This window comes from Alternaria alternata (genome assembly GCF_001642055.1).
Source record: "Alternaria alternata strain SRC1lrK2f unplaced genomic scaffold CC77scaffold_10, whole genome shotgun sequence".
Taxonomy (NCBI): Eukaryota; Fungi; Ascomycota; class Dothideomycetes; order Pleosporales; family Pleosporaceae; genus Alternaria; species Alternaria alternata.
In genome coordinates this window covers 114,826-127,644 of record NW_017306199.1, presented here as the reverse complement: position 1 = coordinate 127,644, position 12,819 = coordinate 114,826, and the positions used below count along the sequence as shown (strand labels likewise).

General features: G+C 53.6%; 4 protein-coding genes across 4 annotated transcripts; 1 reads left to right on the top strand and 3 right to left on the bottom strand.

The window, feature by feature from the left end:
* Positions 1 to 77: 77 nt before the first annotated feature.
* Positions 78 to 2,015, top strand: CC77DRAFT_935147 (hypothetical protein; the record flags this gene model as incomplete). The annotated part of the gene is made up of 2 exons (XM_018534423.1): positions 78 to 514; positions 569 to 2,015. The coding sequence occupies 2 exons, from the start codon at positions 78 to 80 to the stop codon at positions 2,013 to 2,015; spliced, it is 1,884 nt and encodes a 627-aa protein (XP_018385951.1).
* A 1,424-nt stretch (positions 2,016 to 3,439) lies between these two features.
* Positions 3,440 to 4,294, bottom strand: CC77DRAFT_1061118 (hypothetical protein; the record flags this gene model as incomplete). Its single annotated transcript, XM_018528391.1, has 2 exons — positions 3,440 to 4,080; positions 4,138 to 4,294. 2 exons carry the CDS (start codon positions 4,292 to 4,294, stop codon positions 3,440 to 3,442), a joined length of 798 nt encoding a protein of 265 aa, XP_018385950.1.
* A 1,581-nt stretch (positions 4,295 to 5,875) lies between these two features.
* On the bottom strand, positions 5,876 to 9,790 carry CC77DRAFT_1031005 (ENTH-domain-containing protein; the record flags this gene model as incomplete). The annotated part of the gene is made up of 6 exons (XM_018526626.1): positions 5,876 to 6,787; positions 7,252 to 7,256; positions 7,854 to 9,281; positions 9,331 to 9,551; positions 9,599 to 9,668; positions 9,718 to 9,790. 6 exons carry the CDS (start codon positions 9,788 to 9,790, stop codon positions 5,876 to 5,878), a joined length of 2,709 nt encoding a protein of 902 aa, XP_018385949.1.
* A 1,135-nt stretch (positions 9,791 to 10,925) lies between these two features.
* CC77DRAFT_935024 (hypothetical protein) lies at positions 10,926 to 12,384 on the bottom strand (the record flags this gene model as incomplete). Its single annotated transcript, XM_018534415.1, has 3 exons — positions 10,926 to 11,726; positions 11,774 to 11,913; positions 11,967 to 12,384. 3 exons carry the CDS (start codon positions 12,382 to 12,384, stop codon positions 10,926 to 10,928), a joined length of 1,359 nt encoding a protein of 452 aa, XP_018385948.1.
* Positions 12,385 to 12,819: the final 435 nt, after the last annotated feature.

The window sequence follows — 12,819 nt, the reverse complement described above, 5'->3', positions numbered from 1 at the left end:
CGACTTCTTGACTTTGTCAATCCAACGCTGCCCGAGCGATCTTCGATAATCATTTTGCGACGCGACGCTACTGCGCGATGGCGGACGATGAGAAAAGGGTGTTTGCGCTGATCAGCGCCATCGGCACCATTCGGGACCGGCTGCGACAAGACATTGATGGCTTGCGACAGATCCACAACCGTTGGAAAGATGGCAATGGCTCGTCCATCAACCTCATCGCGCAACTAACAGCGCTGAAGTCTAGTCTCGGCAATATACAAGACTGGCTCAACTATGCTGTCAACGATCTGCATCCACAACTTCTATCGGATTTGGACGTACTGACGCATTCTTGTGGGATCCTGGTGCGCCATGTAGATGCCTTGAATGTTTGTCTTGGTTACCGAGATCATGGTCCCGTCGATTTCGCCGCAAAGTTAAAATACCGCGTCGCTATCAGATCGATGGAACGACTGCAACAGGTGGCGCGAAGACAGAACGATGCCGTGAACCTGTTGCTTGCGGCATGTCATTGGTGAGCCACTAATTTGCTTTTTACGTGCCGTTCCAGGATTCTAATACCTCTCAGCACCGCGCAAGCACAGCGGAAGATTCTACTCCACAAAAGCCGCCAGATCAGAAAGGAAGATGCGGCAAACCTCAGGACCCTTTCCTCATCCTCAGGCTTGAATGGTGCTTGTATTACTGGTCTTGCACAACTATCACGATTTATTCAATGGCTGAGACTCTTGTTCCACATGAAGCTCGCGCGAAACGAGTTCAACGGGGCCGTCTCGCCTACAGATGAGGAGAATGAGGAAATGGCAGCAGCCACTCGTTCCGAGGCAATAGATCGCGCTTTGCAAAGAGAAGCTACCAACCTTCGCCATGAGACCAAGTTGGTTCTCGTAGGCAATACACAAAGCGGCAAGGAACTCATCATGCACCAGCTGAAAGTGCTATTCACCGAAGGCTATCACTCGACTGAAGAACGGTTGAAATACCGCTCCGCAATCTACCAAGTCATACACTCACTCATTCAATCAATCACAAACCTACTCAAAGACACCGGCGTCACGCTCTCCAAAGAACTAAACCACGACTTCGCCATCCTACTCCACGAGCTAGACACAGCAAAAGAAGGCATAACCCCCGACGCAGTCAAAGCCATCACAACAATCTGGTCCTGCCCCGAATTCTCCAAACTCTACGTCCGAAACTTTGAAATCGACTTCCCACAATACGCCCCTTACTTTGCGCAAGAAGCACCCCGCATCGCCGACGCAGACTACGTCCCCAGCGAAGCCGACATCATCCGCCTCAACCAGTCCATGCGCGGCATAAACGAAGCACGCTTCAACTGGGACGAACTAGACGTGCACCTCTTCAACATCCGCGGCTACGTGCCCCAGCACTTCCGCGAGCGCTGGTACCACCAACTCGACGAAGCCACCGCCGTCATCTACACCGTCGACGTATCCCTCTACAACAAACCCAGCCCCCAGTTGCCCAACCAATCCATCCTCGTCCACGAATTCGAAGCCTTTGAGACCTGGGTCAACCAATCGGGCTTCGCAAAATCCTCCATCATCCTCATTCTCAACAACTTCTCACGCTTCGTCAGCAAAATGGCATATGCGCCCCTGGAGAAACTCTTTCCTGACTACGTCCGGAACGAGTCTGATCCGGAATTATCGGCGCGCCAATACATTCTCAAGCGCTTCAAGAGTAGGAATCATCAGTGTCTGCCTATTTATTCCTTTTGGGTCGATTTGGATTCGAGCGATAATCAGCACTTGTATCAGGCGTTGAAGAGTACGCTGAGTAAAGTTCAGCAGCAGCAGCAGCAGCTGGAGCGGCAGCGTAGGGCGAGGGAGGAGGAGGGAGAGGAGGGGGGTGCGTGGGGTTCGAGTGTTGGGTCGGTTACTGCTACTGCTGCTGCTGAGGCGGATTCAGATAGGCCAGTTACGAATGGGGCGTCTAGGGCGAACTTGTTGAGTCCGAGTCGCAGTAGAGGGGCGCTGAGGGAGAAGTAGGAGATGAATCCGGATTAGGGCTGCTTGTTTGAAACGACTCGAGTGGTTGGGTTGGGTTAGATATGTGATAAGGGTGATGGGTTAGGGACGGGACCTAGAAGGGGGGTTGGGGGGGTGTTTGGTAGTTTTGCATCTTGAGATTGGCGTTTTTGCGGCTTTTGGGGGTTTGAGATACCATGGTAACGGGCGGTTGTCATTTCTGGATATACACATGGAGATACTTTTCAAGCATGGCGAAAGTCGCCGTTGCTGTTGTTCCACATGGACACATCATGTGTAGACTGACTTGTCGAAGAAGAACTGTTTTTTTGCTTACTGCTTAATGTCCAATACTCATACCATGTTTCAACATGGATACGTGTGCTCGCGTACTAGAATAGCCGCAACAATGACAAACGACGGTAACGCAATACACTACCTTGGCCCTCCTCAGTAGAGTTTGGCAACACCCGTGCAGGAAGGATAAACGGTCAGCTGACATCACGTCAGTCCCTGATCCAAGAAAAACCCCCCTTCCGCCTCCAGCCGCTTGTCAATCGTCAGCCGCAACTCCAAACACCTAGAAACAATCTCTTTTCCAAAGCGATAATCCCCTATAACCTCCCGAGAGCAGCAGAAACGTTCATCATCGTCAACGGCAATGTTTTTTTTTCAACCTTGGATCTTCCTAAGTTGAATACGGGGTGTACTACCGCAGTCAAGATTACCCCTCTTTCTACTTAGTCCAATCCGAATAGCCGCGAAGTTGACCAAAGACCGCGTGGCCACGGTCTCAGATATCATGATGTGGTGCCATAAACTGCCAGCGTCGCAAGTAGTCTTGGCGTAAGCTTTCTACGCAGAAACATGCCTGATGGGGTAAGATACTCGTTCGAAGGATGGTGGAGTTGCGGCCAGCCCGCTAGTTCGAACTTGCGAACTGTTTGTCTCTTCCCTTATTGCTGAATCTTTTTTTGGTTCTAGGGGAGAGGATTTTGCGCAGCTGAGACACAGTCAAATTGACTGTGCTCACGCCAGGTCGTACTCATAACCGCAGCAGGTCTCCAAGGTGAACAGCCTCTAGTTGATAGAACAATGTTGATAATGGAAGTCGGCAAAATAGATCCGTAACTTCGGGAAAAGGATTGGCTCTAAGGGTTGGGTACGTTGGGCCTTGGGGAGAAGCCTCTGGCGCAGAAGGAGTGTTGTCTCTTATCTTGGCCAACTGCTTTCTTGACAAAGGTAGTTTAGATGGGCAGTTGCGGCACCGAAGAAAAACATCCTTACAAGAACGTTTTTCAGATGAAAACTGGCTGCTCTAAGACCGAGGCATCGTGTCCAAACACGTCATGCTAGTTGTGGTTCATGTCAGCTTATGCGCCTTCGCTGTTTCACAGCCGAATCTTCCGAATAAGGAAGGCTTGGGAAAGAGAGGATTTCGAACCTCAATGCGGGGCAGCAGGATGATGATGATACCCCTGATAATAAGGCGAATGCGAGGTAGTAGGCAGACTCACGTTGAGATTGCTAGATGTCTGGCTGTGATATGTGTAGTCCGCGCCGCTGTAGCCATACAGATCCGAGCTCGGGAGGGATTCGCGGGGGAAGTGTGAGGGCGCGGGTGTTGTATGCGCTTGCTGGAATGTCGAATGTGCTGGATGAGTGTTGTATCTGTACATGGGTGGTCGGGTGATGGTAGCTTGTTGGGGAGGATACGCGAGGCTCTGCATCCACGCTGGCGGCATATTCCAAGGTATGTTCGCTGGTGGAGGTGGAGAGTAAACGGACGCATTCCAGGTAGGTTGGTAAGGAGGATATGCTTGCTCGGCTGGGACATGGTTCGTGTCGAAAGACGCGACAGTAGCAGCCAGTATGGCCTGTGTTACAACTGCGCTGTTCGCACGTAGAGCACGATCGGACGGCACTATATAGGGTGACGAACTTGGGCCTGCGACTTGGTAGTCTGCAGATAGGGAGCGCGGATATATCTCGTGTTGTTTTGGCGAAGGTTCTGGGTCCTGGTGGCTGTCTGAATCATCGTTGACCAACTGCTGGAGGTATTGAAGCTTGCGTTTGCGCTTCTCTCCTACACCATGCGTGTTAGTTGTCTCCGCCATCAGTTACGGCTAGTAGACTAACATACGATAGTTGCGTGAAGCTATCCTGTTTTGTTGCTTCCGTATCTCGCTATTGGGTTTCTTGGGTTTCTTGCCTGGTTCCTCGCTCACTGCCGCTCGCTTCGGTCGTCCACCTGTTATCGAGAGAGATTGTGGCGATACGTTGTTGGAAGGGAAGTCCATGGCGCCAGAAAAGTGCGTAAGGGTAACCAGAGTTATGGGATTCGATAATGTCACAAAGGCGTTGGCAAAGGCTTGCTTTTGAGCCGCCGATCAGTCCGTAAATGTAAACTGGCAGGGTTACATCCAAGCAGTTAACAAAGCTTGGTCTTTACCTTACGTTGACGTTGATCTGATAAAGGCAGGGACACGGCTTCTACTGCCGCTGCTTTTCCTGGGCACTGCTGAGTAAACGCTACAAGAATAGCAACGGCACCCAATGGGTGGCGGAGGCGAGCAACGCACAACTTGGTCATTCTACCGCCAACCTTAACCTTAAAATTCGCCGCACAGCATGGTGATGTGATAGTTGAAGATTCCAAAGCCATGGGATATTTCTTTTGGAGATTTAGTCATGCCTGTCTGCAACGTTGTGCGACACATGCCGCTTGTTCCTCTGCCCAAGGATACTTGTTTCTGTATCCGGCGTACTAATAGCTAGGGCAGGAGACTGAAACGGCTGAATCATCTTGAAATCGTGATGCGAGCTGAAGCCTCGATAGAGAATGGACAAGAGCGGGCGGAGCAGTCGGGAGACAAGATGCTTCCACCTCCCCCTCACTCCAATAGCTAAATCATCGCGGAAACGCGACCCGAGCTGAGATGTTTGTGGAAAAAACGGTCACGAGCAGGCGGAGCAGTTTTGACCGCATCGCGGCTTTCATGGTCCGCTCATCAGCATGAATCTCGCTTTGGCCGGCAGTGTTGACAAAGTGCGTTTGAGGAGGCGCAACGACGAGTAAACGCACGTAGTAGCTGGGTGCCCATCTTTGGCATCGACCAGTCCTCGCTCATTTTCGCATAACAACTTGGTAACCCACGACAAATGTTGAGCTGAGATGGTACCTCGTAAGCCACTAGCCAGTAGTGGTAGGAGCTAGGTGCTGCATAAGCAGTTGCGAAACGAGGAAAATCTCACGCCGCCATTTCGACATCGGAACGGAATGAGGCGAGTTGTGCATTATTCATAACTTGTCAAAGACATTGCAACACAGGGGGTGTGGCGTCGTCTGTATCGAGATCGCGGTCGATGGATACCTGATTCCAAACTTCTCACGTCACGTTGACCTCGCTAGGGCAGCCCTATGAAGCGGGAGTTACACTCGCCACGTGCTGGACAAGAAGCATACTAAAAAGGCGCAGCCGTTCCGTACGACAGACGTTTCGTTGACGACTCGCGCGTCTGTAGTCACGCGGTTTGATGGCATTTGCCGGGCTACCACACGCCGCAACCCCTCTCGAGAGCCTAGATAACATGGTAGCAAATCGAAAGAAAAAAATGATACGTGCCTAAGCAAAAGGAGCCTACTCAAGTTACAGGTTTCTTGCTGATGTATACACAAGATGAGGCAACACTTGCTCTTGAGTAGGCCAAAGTCACTCTTGATCATATCATCAACACCGCCATCCGAAGATTCAGGCTACGCTCAGCAAGGCAATGCGCTTCAAGCTGGCAGAAGCAACCTCTTGTCATATCAACACGTGCTGTGCTCCAGGTAGACAATCACAATCCTCCCCATCGTATGAACATCTCTCCACTCACGCCTAGTGCCTCTCAGGCATCTGATGCTGCCTCTTCAGATACGACGCCTCATCAAGCACATTCTGCAGTCTCCCCTCCTCAGCCACAACCCTCTTGACCGTCTCGCTAACATTACCCTCGAGCCCGACATTACAACCCCGCGGCAACCATCTGAGGATATGAAACGCATTCGCATACACACTCGTCGCGCCGGTGACCCTCCCATCATCCGGCAGACTAGCCTGCAGTATAATCCTAAACGTTTTCAACCCCCAGCAATACCGCAAGCCGAGGCGCACGAGATCGGCAAAGCCGTCGAGAATATCGTGGTGCGAGGGTATGGTGAGAACGACGTGTTTGATCAGGCTCCTGCTGCGCTGGTGCAAGGTGCTCAGCGTGTGGATGCCGCTCGTCAGACTGAGCGTGAAGACATTGTCGCTGTACAGCACCTGCCGCGCCTCCCGATATATCGTCTTGTTCAGCCGCAGAATCTCAGGCACAATGGGATCAGAGAGCGGTACGCGCTCCGGGCCAGATGCTGCCCGCGGCCGGTGGAAAGCGTGGCCTGGTGGTTCGCGGCCGGGCACGTAGGTGGACTGCTGCTGCTGGCCGCGCGTGCCGACGTAGGCAGTGAAATTGTTGTCTTCGTCGGGTTTCTCGGGCGCGCGGTCGGCGTGCAGCAGGAGGGGGTCTTCGCGCACGAGGGCCATGTGGTAGATGTGGATGCGGAGTTCGGCGGGGAGCTTCATGAAGGGGAAGTGCGATTCGGTCAATGTGCTGGCTTCTGGTGTGAGGAGGCCACTGCGGGTTTGCGCGATAGGCGCAGGAGCGTCTTGGGGTAGGCTGGCAGAGACATTGGATGAGCATGGAGAGCGGGTGCGGAGTTTCTTAGGCGTTGGGGGTTGCGCTTTGTCTTCCGATGGTTGCACGGTACGCTTTCGGGTGTTCATGGTGGATTCGGGACCTGTGTTTGCTCCTGGGTAAGACGAACTCATCAGAAAGATAGCGATAATACAGAGAAGTTGTATATGTCCAGGTCACACGTCGGAAGATGGCCGATAAGCTGTGACGCGTTGAAGTCGCCAAGCGGTAGCGTCGTGATAGCGTTCCGCAGTAGCGTGTCCGTCTGCGCGTCGAGTCTAGACAAATACTCCTATGCTGGTGCGCTCTCAAGTATGATAGCAAAAGCTAAAATGCACCATCAGTAAACATCTCCAATGGCAACGAAGCCAATGCAGCACGCAGCCACGGGTGCGCCAAAAAAGGTTCCGGACACGACAAGAGTGCAGGTGGGTTCGGGACGCGGAGGAGTGGGTGACTGCGGGGTTTGGCAATAGCGCGTACAAAGTATCGGGACCGCGAGCGAGCAAAACGTCAGCGCGCATGAATCACATCTCACGTGTCCTACTTGTACAGTAGAGTCGGAAATCCATGGTGAACAAATATTCAATGTGAATGCGTTCACACCATAACTTTCTACATTCCTACAACCATGGTAGGAAAAGAGCAGTCGAAGTCAAAGAAAGATAATTAACGATTATAGTCTCCATGTGACAAAACATGGGTTGAGTACTTGTCACATCAGACTATTATCTACACTTAGCCACCAGCCAGCCACTAGCCACCAGTACATCATTGCTCACAGCACTCGTCCACTGTGTGTGTGTATGCAAGCCGCGTTGTGGTCAAAAGGCGGGGTGGGAACAGAAACAATAATGTATAGAAAAATAAAAGGGATTCAAAATAGAACTCACGCATTTCCATCCCTTTCTAGCTTTAAGCATCCACTTTCCTTGCTGTGTAATCCTCAGCAATTTGTAGAAGAAAGACTATAGAACCATCGAGAAGAAAGAAGACTTCGAGCAAGCCCTCAAAGCACTTGGCGGATAAAAGCTTCCACCAGGCCTCTCCTCTCTCCCTCGCCTCTACACCTCTCTCTCTCCCTTCTCCCTCTTTGATTCTCAATCCCCCCCCCTCATAAATCAATCAGATTATTAGCACCAGGTTGGCGACCCTGCTGCTGCTGCTGTTGCCCAGGCTGCTGCGCACCAAATGGATTAGCACTCCCATAAGGATTAACACCAGCACCACCGCCCATACCAAAGCCATTCACAGGCCCAGTTGCCGCAGGCATCATCCGATTCTGCTGCGGCATACCCGTAAACTGGCTGTTCAAAAATGGATTGTTACCCGTAGCATTCGCATTGACCCGGTTCAAGCCAGAACCCGCAGAGTTGACAAAAGTCCCCGGAGCAGTGTGTTGGGCTGGGATGCGCATGTTGCCCACGTTGCCAAACGTATCTTGGCCTTCACCTGTCGCGAGAAGCGCGTTGAGTCGCGCAGCGTTGGGATCCATTTCTTTTTGTGGGGGTTGGGGTATCTGCTGCTGTTGCTGAGGTGGCTGAGCTGTCTGTTGTGGCTGGAAAGATACTGGGGGGTTGAACGAGGGAGTGTTGTTGAATTGGGTTTGCGTCTTCTGTTCGCTCAGCGTGTTCAGGCTGGGTTGTGAAAACGATGTAGTTGGCTGCTGGGGTTTGTTGAACGATTGGGCGAAAGGGTTGTTGGAGCCTGTGGGCTGAGGTTTGAGGGCCTCTTGGGTGTTGTTGCTTGCCCATGGGTTGTGGCTGCCGGGCTGGAGTGACTGCTCTTGTTGCGGTTGTTGCATTTGCTGCTGATTCATGTCGCCGAAGCCGCCAAATTGACCGTAGGGGTTGTTATTGAACGAGGTTTGCTGTGGCTGAATAGTGTGCTGAGGCTGCAAGTATTGCTGCTGCTGCTGCTGGGCGCCAAACTGATCGAAGCCTGTAGGCTGTTGCTGTTGGAAGCCGCCGTAGCCGCCGTAGCCGTTCTGAAAGCCCGTCTGCTGAGGCTGCATACCGGTAGGCTGAGCGTACGCATTGTTGAGGAAACCAGTGTTCTGAGGTTGCTGCTGGCTCTGGTCCATGAGGTTGCCAAACCAGTCTACTTGACCCTGCTGCTGATATCCCTGGTTGTTACCCGTAGGCTGGTAGGTGTTTGGTTGCGCAGTGGTCTCGCCAAATAGCAGGTCTGCGTTGGTCTGTTCGAGTTCCTTCCGGCGCAGCTCCTCCTCCTCCTTGCTCAGCTTGATGGCCTTTTCCAGGTCGTCGTCCGTTTCCTCGGCCCTGTTTCCGCGTTCGCGACGCTTCTTCTCCTCCTCTGCCTCGTTCTTGCTTGCCTCGAGCGCTAGCCTGAGCTCAAGGTCTTCCTCCTCGGTCCTACGGTTGCGGCGCTGTTCACCGTTTCGCGGGCGCGCCGATCGCTCTCCGCCGTCCGGACCGTGGTGACCTCCACCGGGGTACTCTTCGATGCCTGTTACCCGCGACTTCCATGATTTCCGGTCGGCTCGCTCGGCGCGCAGTCGCTCTTCGTCGAGGATGAGGGAAGTCAGCTCTTTAGCGGCCATTCGCACTGCAGTCGTCTTAGTAACGTGCTCTTTCGCAAAGTGAGGCGCGCTTACCGTTCTGGCCTACATCGCGACCGTCCTCGTCCGTGTGCTGGAACTCGCGCAATGTCTTGATGATGTAGATGTTCTTGCGCGCCCACGTCACGACGAGCTCCGAGCCCTCATGTAGACAGTAGTCGAGCACTTTCAGCGATTTCAGAACGTGACGCCAGTTCTTTCCTCTGTCGTTGAGGCGCTTGTCGAGCATGTCCATGACCTGGTAGAAGTCGGTCGAGCTGGGTAGCAATTAGCATAGCTCGGCGCAGAGATGCAGCCGTCGTACCTATTGAAGGTGATCTGGGCGATCTCAGCCATATCAGACCCTACAGGTCCCCATGGGTCGTTGCTGGTTGCTGCGATTGTCAGCTACGCCGTATGTGCAGCTCCATGGACACTCCATACCATTGCGAACCTTGACCTCGACCTGGCTGTACCCCTTGGTGACGTTCTTGACCGATCTCGCGATTTTACTCATCTTGGCCGTATATTTTCCGTCTCAGGTTTTGCGATGTCGCAGGGTCGGAGCTGTCGGGAGGGAAGGTCGCCAGAGAGTGGCTGAGGTATACGGTAGCGTTGGGCGGATGACGTGCCACTTATGGGAACGGGCGCAAGCAATCAACTGCGCGACGAGTTGCGGTCCTCGTGAATGCCCAGCGATGGTGAGATTGGGGTAATGTGGCAGCGTGGGTTGTGGCAAGCTGGGGTAAAATGGACATGCAGGAGAGACGTGGATAGACGTAATGCGAGGCTGGTGCGCTGATGACCACCTCAGGCCGAGCGACCGAATCGAGGGTCCAAGCGCCGACGTCAGTCCCTAGCACGAGCAAGTTGGATACGGATACGATCAACTTGATAGAGAATTGCTTCAGGGCATTGCTTCACGCTCAAGAACTTGACATTGCTTAATGTACGCGCGCTTGGTGGCGATAAGTACATGGACAGGTTGCGACTGAGCTGACGAGGCCTCTCTTGTCGCCTGGGCAGCGATCTTGGGTATAATGGGTAATGCTCAATGCGCTGAGCCCGATGAGCGAATCTAGGGCAGCCAACACCATCACATAATGCACATTCGTCAGTCTTTGGTTGATGAACCACACAATGCACATTCGCCAGTCCTTGGTTGATTGATTTTATAGCTTTGAATTTTTATTTGGGCTTCCGCTCGCGCAGAAATATACTAGTTGGTGTAGTCTAAGAGCTTGTGTCGGAAATAAATCCTTCATTAAAACGACCAGTCTAACAATGACGGAAAAAAAGAGAAACCACACACACACAGACCGACACATATATGCCCCCGGACGCCCTTTGCCAAGTCTAGCATGTGTAGTATGAGAGGCACGCCACAACGCCTTGTCTCTCAGCGATAGAGAGAAAAGAAACCCGCCACCGAAATAAACCCCAGCTTCGAGATGAGGAGAAGGACTTGGAGAACAAAAAAAGAGACGACAGGAAAATTTTGATAGACACAGGGGTATAAGTCCTGCCTGCCGAGAAAACACCAGTGTTAAAGACTCGCACGTATTAGTTTTACAGGAAAACGACAACCATGACGCGAGAAGGCTCAAGCATTACATCGAATGTGTTTTTTTTAGCACCACGTCAGCTCACGCCTATTGAACAGCGGGAGCCCACATTCCGTTGCCCATCTCCCGTTGGTTGGGGTTGTAGTGGTCTGGTTCGGTGCTGTTGGGCCGGCGGATGTTGTTGTGTTGGTAGTACATGCCGTTTTGTGCCTGGTATTGCGGCTCAGGGTAGACGTAGCCGTTGTCTTGTGCGCCAGGAGAAGGAAGGGCTTGCTGGCCGGGTGATTGCCAGCCCATGGCAGACATGTGAGGGCTTCCGTTGGCGCTTGAGGTGCCTCCAGACTGGTTGTGGTTTGCGGTTGTGGGGGGCTCAAGAATCGGCGGTGGGCCGTAGGCGTTGGGGTGTGATGTGATGGCCGGACGAGAGCTGTTGGAAGCATACGACTGGGCTGTGAGTGCGGGCGAGGCACGTGGGCTGGGCTGGGGCATCTCATGACGCATGTGTGGAGGGACGTTCATACCGCCCATGTAGGCGTAGTCGGAGCCCTGACGATGCAGACCAGGCATACCGCCAGCAGGCATACCGTTCGCCGGAGAAAGGGAGAGTGTACGGTCGTTGGGCGAGGGAGTGCCGAGTGGTGACGCCGTCTCGGAGTAGTCACCACCATCGGAACGACCGGTTCTGCTCGAGGCAGAAGCACGGGATGCGAGCGCCGCAGCAGTAGCAGCGGCCGCCTCCTCAACAGTACCAGTGTGGTGGTTCTGGTGACGGGTCAAGGTAGTGCGGCGCGTAAAAGTCTTCTGGCAGTCGGCGTACGGGCACTTGTATGGGCGCTTGCCAGAATGGATACGACGATGGCGGGCCAGCGAACTTGAGTCGCTAAAAGGCTAGTCGATGTTAGCTACGAAGGCAGAATACAAGGGCCAGAACATACCTTTCCACATCGCTCGCACATGTGAGGCTTCTCGCCGGTGTGGACACGTTGGTGGACAGTCAAAGCCGAGCGCTGGATGAACTGCTTGCCGCAGTTGGGGTAGTCGCACACGTGAGGGCGGATACCGCTGTGGATACGTTCTGCATGTCTCAGTCAGTGCTTTGCTTTTGGTGTTGCGGCCCAAGCTTCTTACCATGACGTGCGAGGTCACTGCGTCGCGCGAAGCCTTTACCACATGTCGAGCACGCGAAGGCCTTAGGTGGACCCGTGTCCGATGCGGGGCGCCCACCGTTGTGTTGGTGTTGTACCTGCGCATCCGCCATCTGCTGTTGCTGCTGGGCGTACGCGTGGTCTGGCGGGTTTGGAATGTAATTGCTGTTGTTGAGCATGGGCATGGGCGCCTGCATTTGCGAAGGCGATGGGTATCGCAAGCCGTTCATGTGCTGTTGGGGGATGGATGGGTACGAGGGAAGCTGCTGCTGCGGTTGTTGCGACGAGTAGCGCGAAGAGTCTGACGGGTGAGGCGACACGCCACGTTCCGAGCCGTTCTCCGACTTGATGTGGCCGCCATTGAGGTACGAGGGCGGCGCGCCGAAATGTTGGGGCTGCATTGCGTGCTGCATGTTGAGCGCTCCGTTTCCTAGCGAAGCTGTTAATCTCTGGTTCAGGATAGTGTCGAGCTCCATTTGCAGCGTGTCTCGCTCAGGAGCGTGTTTCGCGACAGACGGCGACTGTGAGGCAAGAGCACCAACAGGCTTGAGACGCAAAAGACGGGATGGTGCGCACCAAATGAGGCTGAGAGGCTGTGGTGATGATGGAATCAGCAGGCGTCGGGCAAAGACGCAGTGGTGATGTTGGGGGCGTCGTGTTGGCACGTCGAGTCGTCGTCGAGGGGGGCCGCGCGTAGGTCAATGCAGCGGATGCACTGTGTCGCGATGTCAGTTGAGGGTTGAGCGAGCGTGGTGTTGCAAAGTGCAGGTAAAAGGTGAAAGAGCGGCGCGCCAAAAATTGAGCGTCTGGCAGTCACGCTGGCCACGTCTGAAGAG